At 43.8% G+C, this 14,455-nt stretch overlaps 1 protein-coding gene across 2 annotated transcripts in view; it reads right to left on the minus strand.

Annotated features, from left to right (window-relative positions):
• EPHA5 (EPH receptor A5) overlaps window positions 1–14,455 on the minus strand; it is a 938,871-nt gene that overhangs the window by 73,287 nt on the left and 851,129 nt on the right. For both annotated transcript variants that reach the window (XM_069630489.1, XM_069630488.1), the window contains exons 12-13: window positions 4,555–4,616; window positions 530–739 (exon numbers count right to left, since the gene is read on the minus strand). In XM_069630489.1, the coding sequence (XP_069486590.1) occupies window positions 530–739; window positions 4,555–4,616 (272 nt within the window). The remainder of the gene's footprint in view (window positions 1–529; window positions 740–4,554; window positions 4,617–14,455) is intronic.

Raw genomic sequence — 14,455 nt, forward strand, 5'->3', positions numbered from 1 at the left:
TATTTGCTTGGTTCCAAGTGAATTTGCACTGTGAAAAGTGACTTTGCACTGCCGGCACAAACCCTGATTCATGGAACTGTGCAAAGTGTGTTTTTGCAGTGCAAAGTCTGGGCAAAGTCAACACATAGTCATTTTTGCAGTACAAAATTGCTTTGCACAGACTTTGCAAGACAGCAAGGAAGCGATTTACTTCATAAGACTGGGGCAGGTGGTGTAACTTGATGTTTTGGAGGATGACAGTACATGGTGGGACATTCCAAAAGCCACCACTATTAGCTTGGAAAGTGGTGGAAAGTTAATGCATGTATTGCCTGTCAGAGTGGTAACCTCAGTGGAGCAATAGTTCACTGCTGGCAGAATCGTTTAATAGGTCCCCCTGATTTTATTTATTTATTTGAACTCCCTATTTGATTTAAATTGTGCTGTTTCAGGATCATATTCCAGAACCCGGAATGGAAGAATAGAGACAATGCATGGCAGTGTGAGCCCACGGGTTGTTACGTACTCCCAACTCCAGGTGATAACTCACCCGCGTTGTGTATGCGGCTTCGGGATCATCTTCCAGCACTCTTGATAGTCCGAAGTCAGACACCTTGCAGACCAGGTTGCTATTGATCAGGATGTTCCTGGCAGCCAGGTCTCTGTGCACGTAGCCCATGTCGGAGAGGTACTTCATGCCCGATGCGATCCCCCGCAGCATGCCAACCAGCTGGATCACCGTAAACTGACCGTCGTTTTTCTACAAAACAATTAAGAATGTACTCAAATGTTTGCTATTTTATGAAACAAACGTACAACATTCACACAAAACAACGATATAAAAAAAACAAGAGCTTTTGTTTAATGTCTTGCCTTTTTTTTGTCAGTGAGAAAGGTCTGTATTTGTTCGCGAACTTCCCACAGGATAATTTTGACTTAGAAATGAGATTAATTAGAAGGTGCCGCAGATTATCTCTGATGACAAAATACATGTGTAATGCCACATGCAATCTGGTGAACTCAAGTTATGTAAAAGTTGCACTTTCTTTTAAGTGTAGCCTGGGGATATTAACATGCATAACCAAGGACAAATCAAAGTTCTTCATACAGGTCTTTCAAACTTACGTCCATCGTTTTGATTGGTGTCATTGATTGGCATCATCATGATGTGTCTTTACCTACATAATTGTTCACGCCTCTGTTCTTCCTTCCTCATTCCCTCGGATTTCCCTTTTGCAGGGTTCTGACACCTGTGGCTCTCCAGATGTTTTGGACTATCACTTCCATGATCCCTCACCATTCACTATGCGTGCTAGGGCTGATGGGAGTTGCAGTCCAAAATATCATGCGGGCCAAAGGTTTCAGACCCCTGTCTGCTTATAGCTGTCAAAGCATTGGTCATGGACAAGGACTTAAATGATGTCTCTAATGGACTGATCTTTATACCTCCACAGAGATTGTCTGTGTTAGTTTGTATTCATTGTGTACTAGGTTTTGCTGTATTTTCTCCATTTTCATATGATTGTTTGAACTATTATTGACCTCAGCTGAGGGAAATGTAGGTAATTATGTGTTGGAAGCCCAGTTTACAGGCATGAGGAAAGCAATGGCACATGAGGAGGGTTTGGGGTACATAACTTCCTCTATTGCCTGCAGCTGAGGAGTCTTAGCTGTCAGACTGTGCTGACCCTAATTTTAGTTTTTACAAGAAGGGAAAAAACATTCAACTTGACCACAGAGCTTTTCATTGACTGCAGCGTAGGTGGAGCCCAGGAGGGAATGTCGAGGAAGGGAGTGATGGGACAGGAGCTGGGGCCACCTGAGAGAACGAGGAGCAAACTCTTGCCAGTTTCCCTGACTATGTGGGAAAGGGTTTGGCAATGAAATTAAATGGGACTTAAAAACAAACCAGGCTGGTTCCCATCCCAGTGCTCCTATCTCCATTAACCTGGTGGCGTTCTCATATTAGATGTTATGTTACGGTATGCAAAGAGTCTTTTGCACTGTATAAAGCAACATCGTAGTGGTGCTACAGCACTGCACCTTGCTCATATAGAGGTCTATTGTGACCATGCGCTGGATACTGCGGCCTGTGGGGTGAAGCGGAAGAAATGGCAGAATTTGAGAGGGAAGGGCTGGTGGGAGAAGGAAACAGATGCAACGGACAAGCGGAGAACAGGGAATAACACAGCAGAGCTGTGTGACCATGACCGCAGGGATACATGAACAGTCAATAGTGATTTGATCAACTAAAAATTGATTGTGAGAAGGAGAAAGATCCCCCGACGGCAAACAATCTTTGATGGATGGCGTCAATACTACAATATAGGGTGGTGCTAGCTTCAGTCAGATTGTGGCCGTGTGATGACCCCAAGTTGTGTTCAAGAGTGTATAATGGAAGTGTGCAGGATTCTAACCAGATCTCCACAGTGACTTCCTTCTTGAGCGGATAATCTGCTGGTGCCGAGCCAACTGTCAGACGTAAAGACACACATGTATTATTCACTGACTTTAAGCTGTCTGTTATCTTGACCATTCCCCATAACCATCACTGCTCAGTATCCATTCTGATTTAGCCCAATACTGATGTTAAAGTAACAAATACACTTACTGCACGTTCCTAGGTGTGCATTTTACCTTACCCCATTTAAGGAGATCCGTTGCTTGCACTCCTAAGTGAGCATTTTACCTTACCGCATTTAAGGAGATCCATTGCTTGCGCTCCTAAGTGTGTATTTTACCTTACCCCATTTAAGGAGATCCATTGCTTGCGCTCCTAAGTGTGCATTTTACCTTACCCCATTTAAGGAGATCCATTGCTTGCGCTCCTAAGTGTGCATTTTACCTTACCCCATTTAAGGAGATCCGTTACTTGCGCTCCTAAGTGGGCATTTTACCTGACCCCATTTAAGGAGATAGGTTGCTTGTGCTCCTAAGTGTGCATTTTACCTTACCCCATTGAAGGAGATCCATTGCTTGCGCTCCTAAATGTGCATTTTACCTTACCCCATTTAAGGAGATCCATTGCTTGCGCTCCTAAGTGTGCATTTTACCTTACCCCATTTAAGGAGATCCGTTGCTTGCGCTCCTAAGTGGGCATTTTACCTGACCCCATTTAAGGAGATCCATTGCTTGCGCTCCTAAGTGTGCATTTTACCTTACCCCATTTAAGGAGATCCGTACTTGCGCTCCTAAGTGGGCATTTTACCTGACCCCATTTAAGGAGATAGGTTGCTTGTGCTCCTAAGTGTGCATTTTACCTTACCCCATTAAAGGAGATCCATTGCTTGCGCTCCTAAATGTGCATTTTACCTTACCCCATTTAAGGAGATACATTGCTTGCGCTCCTAAGTGTGCATTTTACCTTACCCCATTTAAGGAGATCCGTTGCTTGCGCTCCTAAGTGGGCATTTTACCTGACCCCATTTAAGGAGATCCATTGCTTGCGCTCCTAAGTGTGCATTTTACCTTACCCCATTTAAGGAGATCCGTTCCTTGCGCTCCTAAGTGTCCATTTTACCTTACCCCATTTAAGGAGATCCTTTCATTGCGCTCCTAAGTGTCCATTTTACCTTACCCCATTTAAGGAGATCCGTTGCTTGCGCTCCTAAGTATGCATTTTACCTTACCCCATTTAAGGAGATCCGTTCCTTGCGCTCCTAAGTGTCCATTTTACCTTACCCCATTTAAGGAGATCCGTTGCTTGCGCTCCTAAGTATGCATTTTACCTTACCCCATTTCAGGAGATCCCTTGCTCGCGCCGCATTGTGTGGCAGCATGGATATCGGCAAGTGGGGTCGTACTATGAAGGATGCACAGGAATTGCATTGAAATAGTGATTGCAACTGCAGTTTTGTCATTTACCGCCACCGGCCGGGTGGTGAAATTTTGCACGTCATGAGCAGGTACATATAAAAGCAGTTATCGGAAGAGTGTCTGAATTTTCGCTGTCTAAATGTTTCGGTAACTAAACCTGGTTCCAAGCCGGAATGATCTTTTCACATCTGACCTGAAATGCAACCTCTCAATTGGGCTGACATTTTTACTTCGTCATCGAAAACGTCCCTGAAGCAAAAGCTTAACAAAGAATTTTGGTGCAAGGCAAGAAGGGAGGGTTAACGTCCATTTGAAATGGTTATCATTGTTCTTCTAAATCCTGATGACTCTGAGCTTCATTGGCAGGAATAAGATGCTCATCAGTGCAGCACAGTTTCGTTTGTTATCCACCCACCAGATCGCAGCGGCCTGACAGCATTTTCTGGTGGGGGATTTTATCACTTTCTTGCAGTAAATGTGGGGGGGATGGTGGGACGGAGGGCTAAAATGGCGGGTTCTAGACCAGGGTGTACAGGCCACCTGCCTGCCATAGAAATGTCACAGTAAAATGTATTATGATGTCCCAAGTGGCTAAATGGGATAGAGCTTTTTTGTTGCACTAAATACTAACATATAGAAAGCCTGCGATCCTGAATATAAAACGAATTAAAATAAGTTAAAAATAAATCACCTGACAAGAACACCATACATTCTACTAAGTCATTGCAAGCATGCAGCTGAAGACGCAAAAGCTCTTACCTTCAAAAACGTATCCAGAGAGCCATTCTCCATGTATTCTGTTACGATCATCACTGGCTTGCCTAATGAAAACAACAAGGTTTTCATTACACAATTATCTGAACAAACTAAAGAGGAGGCCACTTATTTCAGCCATTGCTGTTATGTTGTCTGAGGCTTCAATTGACTGACACTTGGCTGCACCTCATGCGTTCACTTTAAATGTTACTAGTGCAGGAAGGCACATCCAATAGCACACACTACGCAACAACAAAGAAAATACAAATAAAAATCATCATTTTCAGAGGGTTCTAAGTGTAAAGTAGAAAGTGTACTACGCATTCCATTTTCATCCAGGGAGCGGCACTCAGCCAATCAGGTTGCTGGAATAGCGGGCAAGAATACACAAACCCCTCCTGCTGTCCCAGCCACCTGAAGCCCTTCCCCGGGTGATGCTTTTTTTACTTTTAATGTGGGGATGCAACAGGGAGCCTCTCCCTGTAGCCTTGTAGCCCCCAAAATGGACCGATTCCCCCTGCCACCCCTCCACTTACCAACAGGGCCAGAGCATTGCGCTCTGGACCCGGCGCTCCTCCTGTCTGACTGTGGCCATAGACATGGAAAATGGACCTAGGCGTCTTTTTTTCCTTTTTTTCCCATTTATTTTTTACCGGGAGATCAAAATTAAGAAAGCCATTCACACACCGGACGAACCCCGGGGTGTGAATGGCTTTCATGTCCTGCCAGGAGGGATGGCATGGCCTTTAATGGCTCACACCCCGAGTTGAGACCCTCGCTTTGCTCAGGCCTGCCTTAGCTTGGGCTTTGCGTGCTTTTAAAGGCCATGTCCGCCCTCCTGGCAGGGCATGAAAGCCATATTCCTCGGTCCTACTCAAACCTGTCTCAGTTACTAGTTATATCCAGGTGTGTTGCTTAAAAAAGCATAAAGTCATAGAATCAAGTAAGAAAATGTCACAGGATTTTGCAATGACTTTAGATGTAACAGTCTGAAATGTTCGGTGCCATAGTGCTTGTCACAGTGGCTTTTACACGTATGCTACTGATGTGAAAGCAAAGCAGCACAAGCACTCACGTGCACCCCAAAAGCGAGCAAGTACGAATGGCAACCAGAAATGCCCAGCATTGTGGCTTTTCATCCCACTGTTTTGTGATCAGTGCACATATGCTGGGTTCGCTCATGGGCAATAGGGCATGTCATTTTCTGACTCTGCAGGTTGAGGTAATGTAGTGTCAGGCCCCGTGTGTTGGGTCCGGCTTTCACTGAAGCCTTTGAATTCCAATGTTCAAAAAACCCTTTGGGTACCAATATGAGTTCCGGTGCCTATCTTTATGTGTGTTCCATCTTCGAGAGTACGAGTTTTGAAAAAACAATGTTTATATGTTGATGATTTTGCTGCAAAATTTGGGAACCAAAAGGTTCAATGGTTTCTGACATTGTGAGGCCATGATTTTTGGCGTCAATCTCACTCATACTTGCTTCAGAGCCTACACCATCGATATATGCTTTGGATGGACCCTTGGGCTCTTAAGAGGAACACATGAATCTGGGTATCCAGTGAAAATAGTGAAAACAATTACACAGAATACAAAAACAGCGACTAGAAAACAGAGAACTAAAACATCGAAAATGTAAACAAATATATATATAGGGGTGAAAAGGAGTGGGGAGGGGGTCGGGATGGATTTAAATGCATAGGGAATCAGGGGTTTGGAAGGTTAGGTGGGGCTCAAATAGAAAGAAGAGCACATTTGATATTTTGTTCTCTGTTTTCTATTCACTGTTATTGTCATTCACTGTTTTCTATTAGGTAAACTCACATAGATCCATGAATCTGTATTTTCTAAGTCTCCTGGTATTCCCGCCGTGGACCTGAAGGCCATTTCTATGTCTTGTTCCTCCACTTCGGTGGGGCCTGCGACCAACCCGAGAATTCATGGTGAACACCGCCCATTGCCCATTTTTTAATCTTCAGTGCCTTAAAACTGACCAATCTTCACACCTTGTCTCATTGCCGTCCCATGTTGGTCACTTGTTGCCCGCACAATATCTATGGTGTTCAGCTCAGCATCGCAGTGTGCTTTGGGCAAGATTATTTGAGGTCTGAAGACAGACTCGCTGCCATATTTCACCTCACCAACCTCGCTCTTGGTTTCTAAGGAATCATCTCTTTCAAACTGCTGATGTGATTTTTAGGGTACGGTCCTGGAATATTTTGCTCCCCTGATGTTTTGGACAGCTCCTCTCAGGTCTAGGAAACTCAGTGAATGTTGAGGGATCGTTGGAGTCGTAGTCCAAAACATCTGGAGAGTCACGGTTTGCAGACCCATGCTTTAGGGCACAAATGCATTCACAGAAAGCCACCTTTATTGCTGTGAGGAAGGACAGCCCAGGGGCAAGGCATTTGTCTTGGAAGCAAGACAACACAGCGCCACAGAGGTTCAAATCCACAACGCTGGTGTTAAGCGCATTATAAATTAACAATGACATTAACTTAAAATGTTAAATGGTTCTCCCCTCTACATGCCCAATTATATTTGATTTGAGAACTGTATCAAAGAAAAAAGATGCTGCTGAAGACTGAGCCACTACTCATATTAGTCTTAGTACAAACACAGAACGCACTAAATCTGCAAAACTTTCACCCTACCTCTCCAAATGTCTATCATTGAACCACAACCCTCACGCCATTTAATACATTTAAAAAAGAGACATTCATGGTATAAAATATGGCACTCAGAGCAGATTACCATTACAAGGCGATATAGAAATAGGAATACAAATAGAACATTGCATTGTTTGAAGAAGTGCTAGTTTTATGGTTTCCTTCCTTCTCGAAAAAAAATAAGGAAATAGTTCTCTCCGAAGCCCATCCAAAAAGGCACTTGCCTGGCAGATACATCACGCACAGGTATTGCTTTCCCTTGTTGACAAGAATAATAATGTTCTGTAAACCATACTTGATTATTTTTTATGCCTGAGTCATTTTAAAAGCAATTAAATACAGTTTTTCTTACGTTTTTTATATCTCATTTCTCGCCAGTCGGCAGCGGTGACATAACTAAAATTAATGGGATTTACTTGTGCATTTGTAATTGCGGCGAAACCTCAGAGGAGCCGGGATCAATTTCTATTTGCTCACAAGAGGCCCAGGAAAATAGGAAATAAAAACTGCCACTCATCCGGGAGACGATGCCACACACGTGTGACGCGGGGAGATTAGTTCCGAGTGGGCTGAAGCAAAGTGAATTACACGAAACTCCAAATATGAAATGCGTCGGCTCAAATACTGGAGCTTGTAGCATTCGCCACTTAATAACCGCCCCTCTTCTAGAATGCGCCCTGGTACCCTGTCAATCACTGCTCTTCGCCATTATTGCAGTCCATGCCGCTACGTGTACCCCGCAAAGCCGATTTCCCGCGCGGCAGAGGGGAACCAGCGCTACCAAGAACAAAGTGCAGTTTCTCTCAAACATCTAGCATGGTGTGAAGTGATTTTCCACCGAAAAACGGCACTTTCCGAATGCAATTCACAAAATACATTTTGTGCTGACAGAGCGCACCTTACATAGTGCACAAGCACATTGCGCCCCACGGCGTTAGGGCCACATTAGCGCAAAGGAAGTGCTAACGCAAGTGCGGAAATATCCATGAAACCGCACTATATCATGAAAAAGGGATGCGAAATGGGTGTGGGTAGTAAGGCACCGGGCAAACTCCCAAACAGTCCCACCAAAGTTCAAAACCAGCCTAATTCACAAAAAATACAGTGCTCTCGTGCAAACACCAAGCGCCTTGAAACTTCCCACCTATCCGGTGTAAGGGTGAACTGTAAATATCCATGCAGCAGTGAAAAACCCCAGAAAGAATGCATGACCACGCATTGGTTCCACGTGTGCTTTCACAAAATATGAGGAGGAGTGTAGTATTGGGGAAATATGTGAAGTCACCGGGAAGCAGAGATGACTCAAGAGGCTTATATATATAAAAGTAAGTAGGTTTATTTAAGTTATAGGGCTAGTTGGGTGAAGGGAGGCAGGAGCTAGGTATTAGGCATCCTCTTAGATCAGTTCTCCCATCCTGAAGTCCGAACTGACAGTCTCGGAACCCTGAATGCCCATAAGGTTCCAGTTGACATCATACCATTCCACTTCCTGCACTGGTGCACACAATGCAAGGCAGATACTATACATCCTCTTTCCTTTCAATGAAAACACACAAGAAGATTCACGCAACCAGGCTCTCTGAAACAACCAAAATTCAACATCCATTGCAACCTCTGCAGAAAACCATACCCAAATCACAAACCCTCACAGCGTATTCCACAATCTCGTATCTAACATACTACACCAACTTAAAACACTTTTTCACCACTTTTAGAGCTGCCACCTGCAAGCACATACCAATCATGACCACACTCGACAACCAACACAGAGTATACTCCTTCCACTCCATCTGCCACACAGAGACTCGGGGCTACCACGCCCACTGCACAAACGCGTACACACGCAATTAACCAGATAACTCAGCTAACATCTGAATAACCATCCATATGCGTCATCACATCCATGACCACATACACATCACCATTCTATCCAGAAAACATGTCATTCGCACATACCATTTACACCGTCTATACACACACACCCACTGCCTCCAAGTAAACACTGAAAAGTAGGAAAAGAAAGCAAAGATACCCACAAAACAAAGAACACATGCAAACAATGCAACTGAAATAGAAACAGTGCGAGAAAGACCAACACTGCAACAGAAAACTGATCAGGCTCACTGTCCAAGTGTAAAGGTCTTACAGCAAACAATGAAAGCATTCAGCTTTAAGCAACAAAATGGCCAAATACGTATCAGTATAATATATGAGATATTCGCACCAACATGCACTCATAGGAATCACATAGATAATGCCCACGCCCTCACATCACATATCACATTAGGGCTATCAATTATAAATAATATTAAATTCATCTGGGCTCATAAAAACATTCATGACACTATTGCACTTCAAAACCAGAAAAATGCGGTGTCACTACTCATATACATCACATCCGCCTCATGCAGACTCCTATACCATACTAAAATCACTAATGGCAATCACAATATATAACTGGATAATCATCACAGCATCTGAAAAAAATATATTTCACATTTGTGATCTATATATTGGGTGAACTATTGTTCCTAAGAATAGTAAGGTGAAATTGATCTTACCATTTGTCCCTTCCTGACATGCAAGAGGACATAACCAGTTTCTTTTTTTCTCCTTCTCGCTCTCAACTTTTGAGACACTAGAGATACCTGGTGTTTGACTCACGAGCACATCATTGCTCGACTGAGTACATTATTTTATGGTTTGTCTGTCCTGTTTCTTTTCGTGTTACAAAATAGTGCTTGGACATAACCTGCATTAACTACTGTTAAGCAAATAAAAATCTTGTTTGTTTAGTCATGCATGAGTTCACCAAATATGTCATCCACATCAGTAGCCACATTCTCTACAGAGGAAGAGTCGTCTGTGCTGCTCACTATTGCCTGTAAGCAGTGGGCATGCTTTACCTGACACTTCCTGTCTTGCCCTTTTTAGGGAGAATTATAATTTCTGTGCTAATTTCCACCCACCTTAGAGACCCCCAGCTATTTTGCTGGACTTAGGACTTTTTAATGTTAACTCCTGAGTGAGTGGGACCTTTTCCTCCCTCTCCCATGTGGTTGTCCCTGATTAGGATTTTATATTTTCACTGTTTTAGGAGTCTGACAAACTCCAAAGGCATCTGCTTTTTGTATAGTGACACACAGCATCTTCGCTGCAGTGTCACTGAGAAGTCTTTGCATTTCTCTTAAGGTTTAAATACCTTTTCTTTGTTGAACTACTGTTCCCAAGAAAAGTAAGGAGAAATGGATCTTACTTACCCTTTTTTCTTTTGTAGGTCCAGCACTCACCATCTTATGTGGAGTGCTGGGGGGTTTCCTAGTAGCCCCTTATCCTACTTTATCATTTAACATTTGTTGTTACCCTCACTACTTTAAATGATTGGTGGCACTGGTTTAATTTTTACTACCAGTTTGCTTTTTTACCGCAGACTGAACCCTCAGCTGCAGTACAGCACCCATGGGTGTACATTTTGTCAAAATGGCCTCTGCATCAGTTTTTCACCATTTTCTGTTTGTGAGGTCTTTCTTGGCTTATACTATGTACGTTGAAACAGATATGAGCCCTTTGTGTGTTTTGCTTTTGGCGGGCGTCAGCACTGAAGCCCACCCCTGGCTTCAGTTTGTCTGGAAGGGCAGGAAGTAAGGGAGGTTCCCGAAACTCCCCTGTCCTTTGGGTGCCTGAACAAAACCAGCCATGATTGGCCAGCTGGCCTAGGCTGTGAATGAATGGGAAACTTGATTAAAAGGTGAAGGTTTTGGGACTAGAGGCAGAGTCGACCACTGGAAGAAACATCCGATGAAGAAACCATGAAGAGAAGCCTGCTACAACCTCTTGGACCTTCAATTGCCCTGTGAAGCCCTGCTGCTGTGCTGATATCCCTTTTCACCTCGCCAGAGAAGCTCTGGAAGGAACAACTTCTCCCCCTTCTCCCCCTTTTGCGCAATCGCTGACTTGCTGTGCCACTCCGTTGCTGCAGAAGCCCAATGGCAGGCGTCGAGTGTCCATAACCAAGTGCAAAGTCTGCCACAGACCGAATCCAGCCAAAAGATCCAGGAGCCTCCTAAGGGCACCCCAGAAGCAGGAAATTCTAATCCAGAGTCCCCTCACCAGAGGCCAGGAAAAAGGGAGCAAGGAAAATCCAACCAGAGATATTCGATCTGCATAGTGCTGTTTGCGAGGTGCTGAAACCACAAAGTGCTGCTGAATCGAAGAGAGCACATAGCTGCCGAAGTCCTTCCCAAGTACTGCCGCAGGACCCCTCCAGACAGCCTCCCTCTTGTCCCCACGAATGGGGCTCAGGAACCAGGGTCTACTTGGGTCTAGCAAGATGGATTCCAGCTGGACCACTTTTCTTCTAACCAGAGGTACTGTTTGGGCTTGGGGGTACTTTCCTTCTCACCTTAAAGTCATGCTGCCTCACTTGAAATTTGCACCTGCTTAACTTTCTGAGTTGATTTTAACTCCATTTTCACAGGCTTAACAGCTTGTGTGCCTTAAGTGATTTTCTCTGAACTATCTGACTTTGTGAAAGACTTTGGCTGTTCTGGGTCCCTAAAGGAACCTTTCTGAATCCATTGAATTTGGCATTGCTTGTCCCTCATAGGTTGAAATGTGTTGAACACTTTGTCTGCTGTGAAAGGCTTACCTAGATTTCATTGGAGGATTCCAATTGTCCTCACATTATAAGTAAATGTTCTAACCTTTCTATTTTTCCTTAAACTTCCTTCCTTTCTGAAACTCAGAGTCTAAAAAGTATACAGGTGTTATATATTAATGCAATACTATCCTTGTTATTGAAGTCACTTCAGGGTTTAGGAGAAAGGTATTAGCGTCTCCAAAGATTATTCACCAGCTTCATTGATTATGAAAAGTAGTTTACTTGACTGTTACAAACAATTGCCTTTTTAATGAATGTTTTAGTAAAACTGATGTTAAATAAATAAATAACTATTTATAACTGACCCTTGAGTTTAAGTGTTACTTGGTTACGTGTATTGGCGGATTTCATTTGTACAGCTCTACAGCTCACATTTACCCCTCTTGAGGTTGCTCGGTCACACTATTAACTTGTGTAGTGCAGACCTATACCAAAAGGTGGGTTACCTAATACCAAGCAGATAAGTCTTGTGTAGTCTCAAACAGTGTGCACCAATTCTTACCTAACAGCCCTTTGGAAGACAGTGTATGTTGATTGGCCCATAAGGCCATTTACCTCCAATTCACCCATGCTCGGTCATGTGACAAGGAACATGTGCTCCACACATCTATGTCAGATGCACAGCTAATCAGTAGCCATTCCTGACTGTGGCTAGACTGATCGCAGTTCAATGTGTGTGCAAACAAAAGGAGGAACTAATGCCAGACTGAGGCTGGATGAACAGCAAGCACCTGAAGCCCTCAGATGATGAGTATCCAGATCCAGAAGAAGGCAAGGGTGGCCAGTGAGGCAGGACACAGTGTCGATGTCCGAACTTGTGGACTCCATCATATGACAAAGCTACAGATCTGGATCCTGGAGAAAGTGAGCCTGGCACTTCATGCCCAGGTCTTTCACCTACAGGTCTGGATCCAAACTGCTGGTAGGTACACAAAGGGAATGGAATGATGAGATGGCATTAAGGGAGGCTGGAATAGACTACACCAACCACTAATGGGAAGGGTCCAACACGTTTGCTGCAAGGTGGGTTTTTGCCACCCTACAACAATGGTAAGGTACATATAGGCCGAGTGGGAACATACTGGGTTTAGGCAAATCTGGTAAAGTAGTGGATGCAAGCTCTGCCAATTGTGCAAGGCATGTACGCATGTCATTCTTTACAACAGCCCTGTGCATTTCCTGTTGATCATTTTCACAGGAGGAGGTGTGATGCTCTCACAAGTGAAGTGTGGAAGGGCATTTTGTCTCATCATCAGCTCAGTCTTCATCCATCTGCTGCTGTATGATGCCTGCATGAGAGGGATGGTGGTCATGGAGGGCTTTGGAAAGTGAATGTGACACGAGTGTGGATGGACCCACAAGTAAAAACATTGCATGGATGCCCGTCTGTCTCAGATTCTGATGTCAGCAAGGCATCTCATTCTCCCATGCTGTGCCCAATCTTTTGTGATATAGGAGGGAGAAACAGTTCCACAACATCATAAAGGGTGATGAGATCTTACTACCACAAAAAAGTCTGGGATCCTGCAACCTGTGTCCCACCAGATGTGGACTGCAACTCCCATGCTTTGTTATAATTGACTATGCAGGTTATGGCTGATGGGAGTTGTAGGCCAGCATATCTGGAGAGCTATAGTTTTCAGACCCAATAAAGGCCTCATTGTTTGAAAGATTTTGTTGAATCGTTTTTATCCTGTTACATTTATCAGCAGTAACACTTCTAAAGATCCATTTGTAGATTTACTGACCAAACAAAACGACTTTACTAAGGTATAGTTGAACTCTTCAAAATAATCAATGAAAGTCACTAATCTCTATTTCAAAGGTGGTGACATGAAAAGGAGTAGGGCCTAATTCATACAAATGTGAACGGCTGTAAATCTGGCGAGCATCTCTTGTTTGTATCTTCTGTCTTATACCTGAATCTCAAAGCATAACACTGTAACAAATCTGTAGATGTCAGAGGTGCAGGAAGCCTTAGTATGTTGAAGGGGAGTGGATAACAGTTTTAATTGGGGCCATGAGTGAACACACAAACCCAATGTCCCCCCGGTGCCTGCACGCCAATTACCAATTGTGCATTTGTTTTACACATTGTGAACACAGACACTGTCTGCATAAGCAATGTCACACACACACACGTTCCCACTGATGAACTTCCTCTCACTCTCCTTCTCTCTCTGCCAAATTCTATCTCTCTTTATCTAACACTTTTTTTTTAGACCAGAGGCTGAATATTTTATCATCCCTCCCTTTTTTAATCTATTATGCTTCCCTTTGTCCAATTACAGACATTCCCACCCTGGTTATGAGGCAATTAGGATTCACACAGATCTACTAATCATTGGGCGACACAAGCCACCTAATAGTTGAGCAGTAAAGAGTTTGGCTTCTTCGTGTTGGGTATATTAATATGCCAGGGATGGTTTCTGTCCTCAGCTAATGGGCCTTTTCTGCTGCTGCCTGTTAACGATTGTTTAAACTAAAACACTCCCTGCTCTCACTGGTGAGAGACTTGACAGGCTTTTCTTGAAGTGTCCCTTCCCCATCTGCACCCCGGGGTGAGTGTGATTTCAGA

This window comes from Ambystoma mexicanum, chromosome 6q (genome assembly GCF_040938575.1).
Source record: "Ambystoma mexicanum isolate Mex_15411 chromosome 6q, UKY_AmexF1_1, whole genome shotgun sequence".
In the NCBI taxonomy this organism is placed as follows: Eukaryota; Metazoa; Chordata; class Amphibia; order Caudata; family Ambystomatidae; genus Ambystoma; species Ambystoma mexicanum.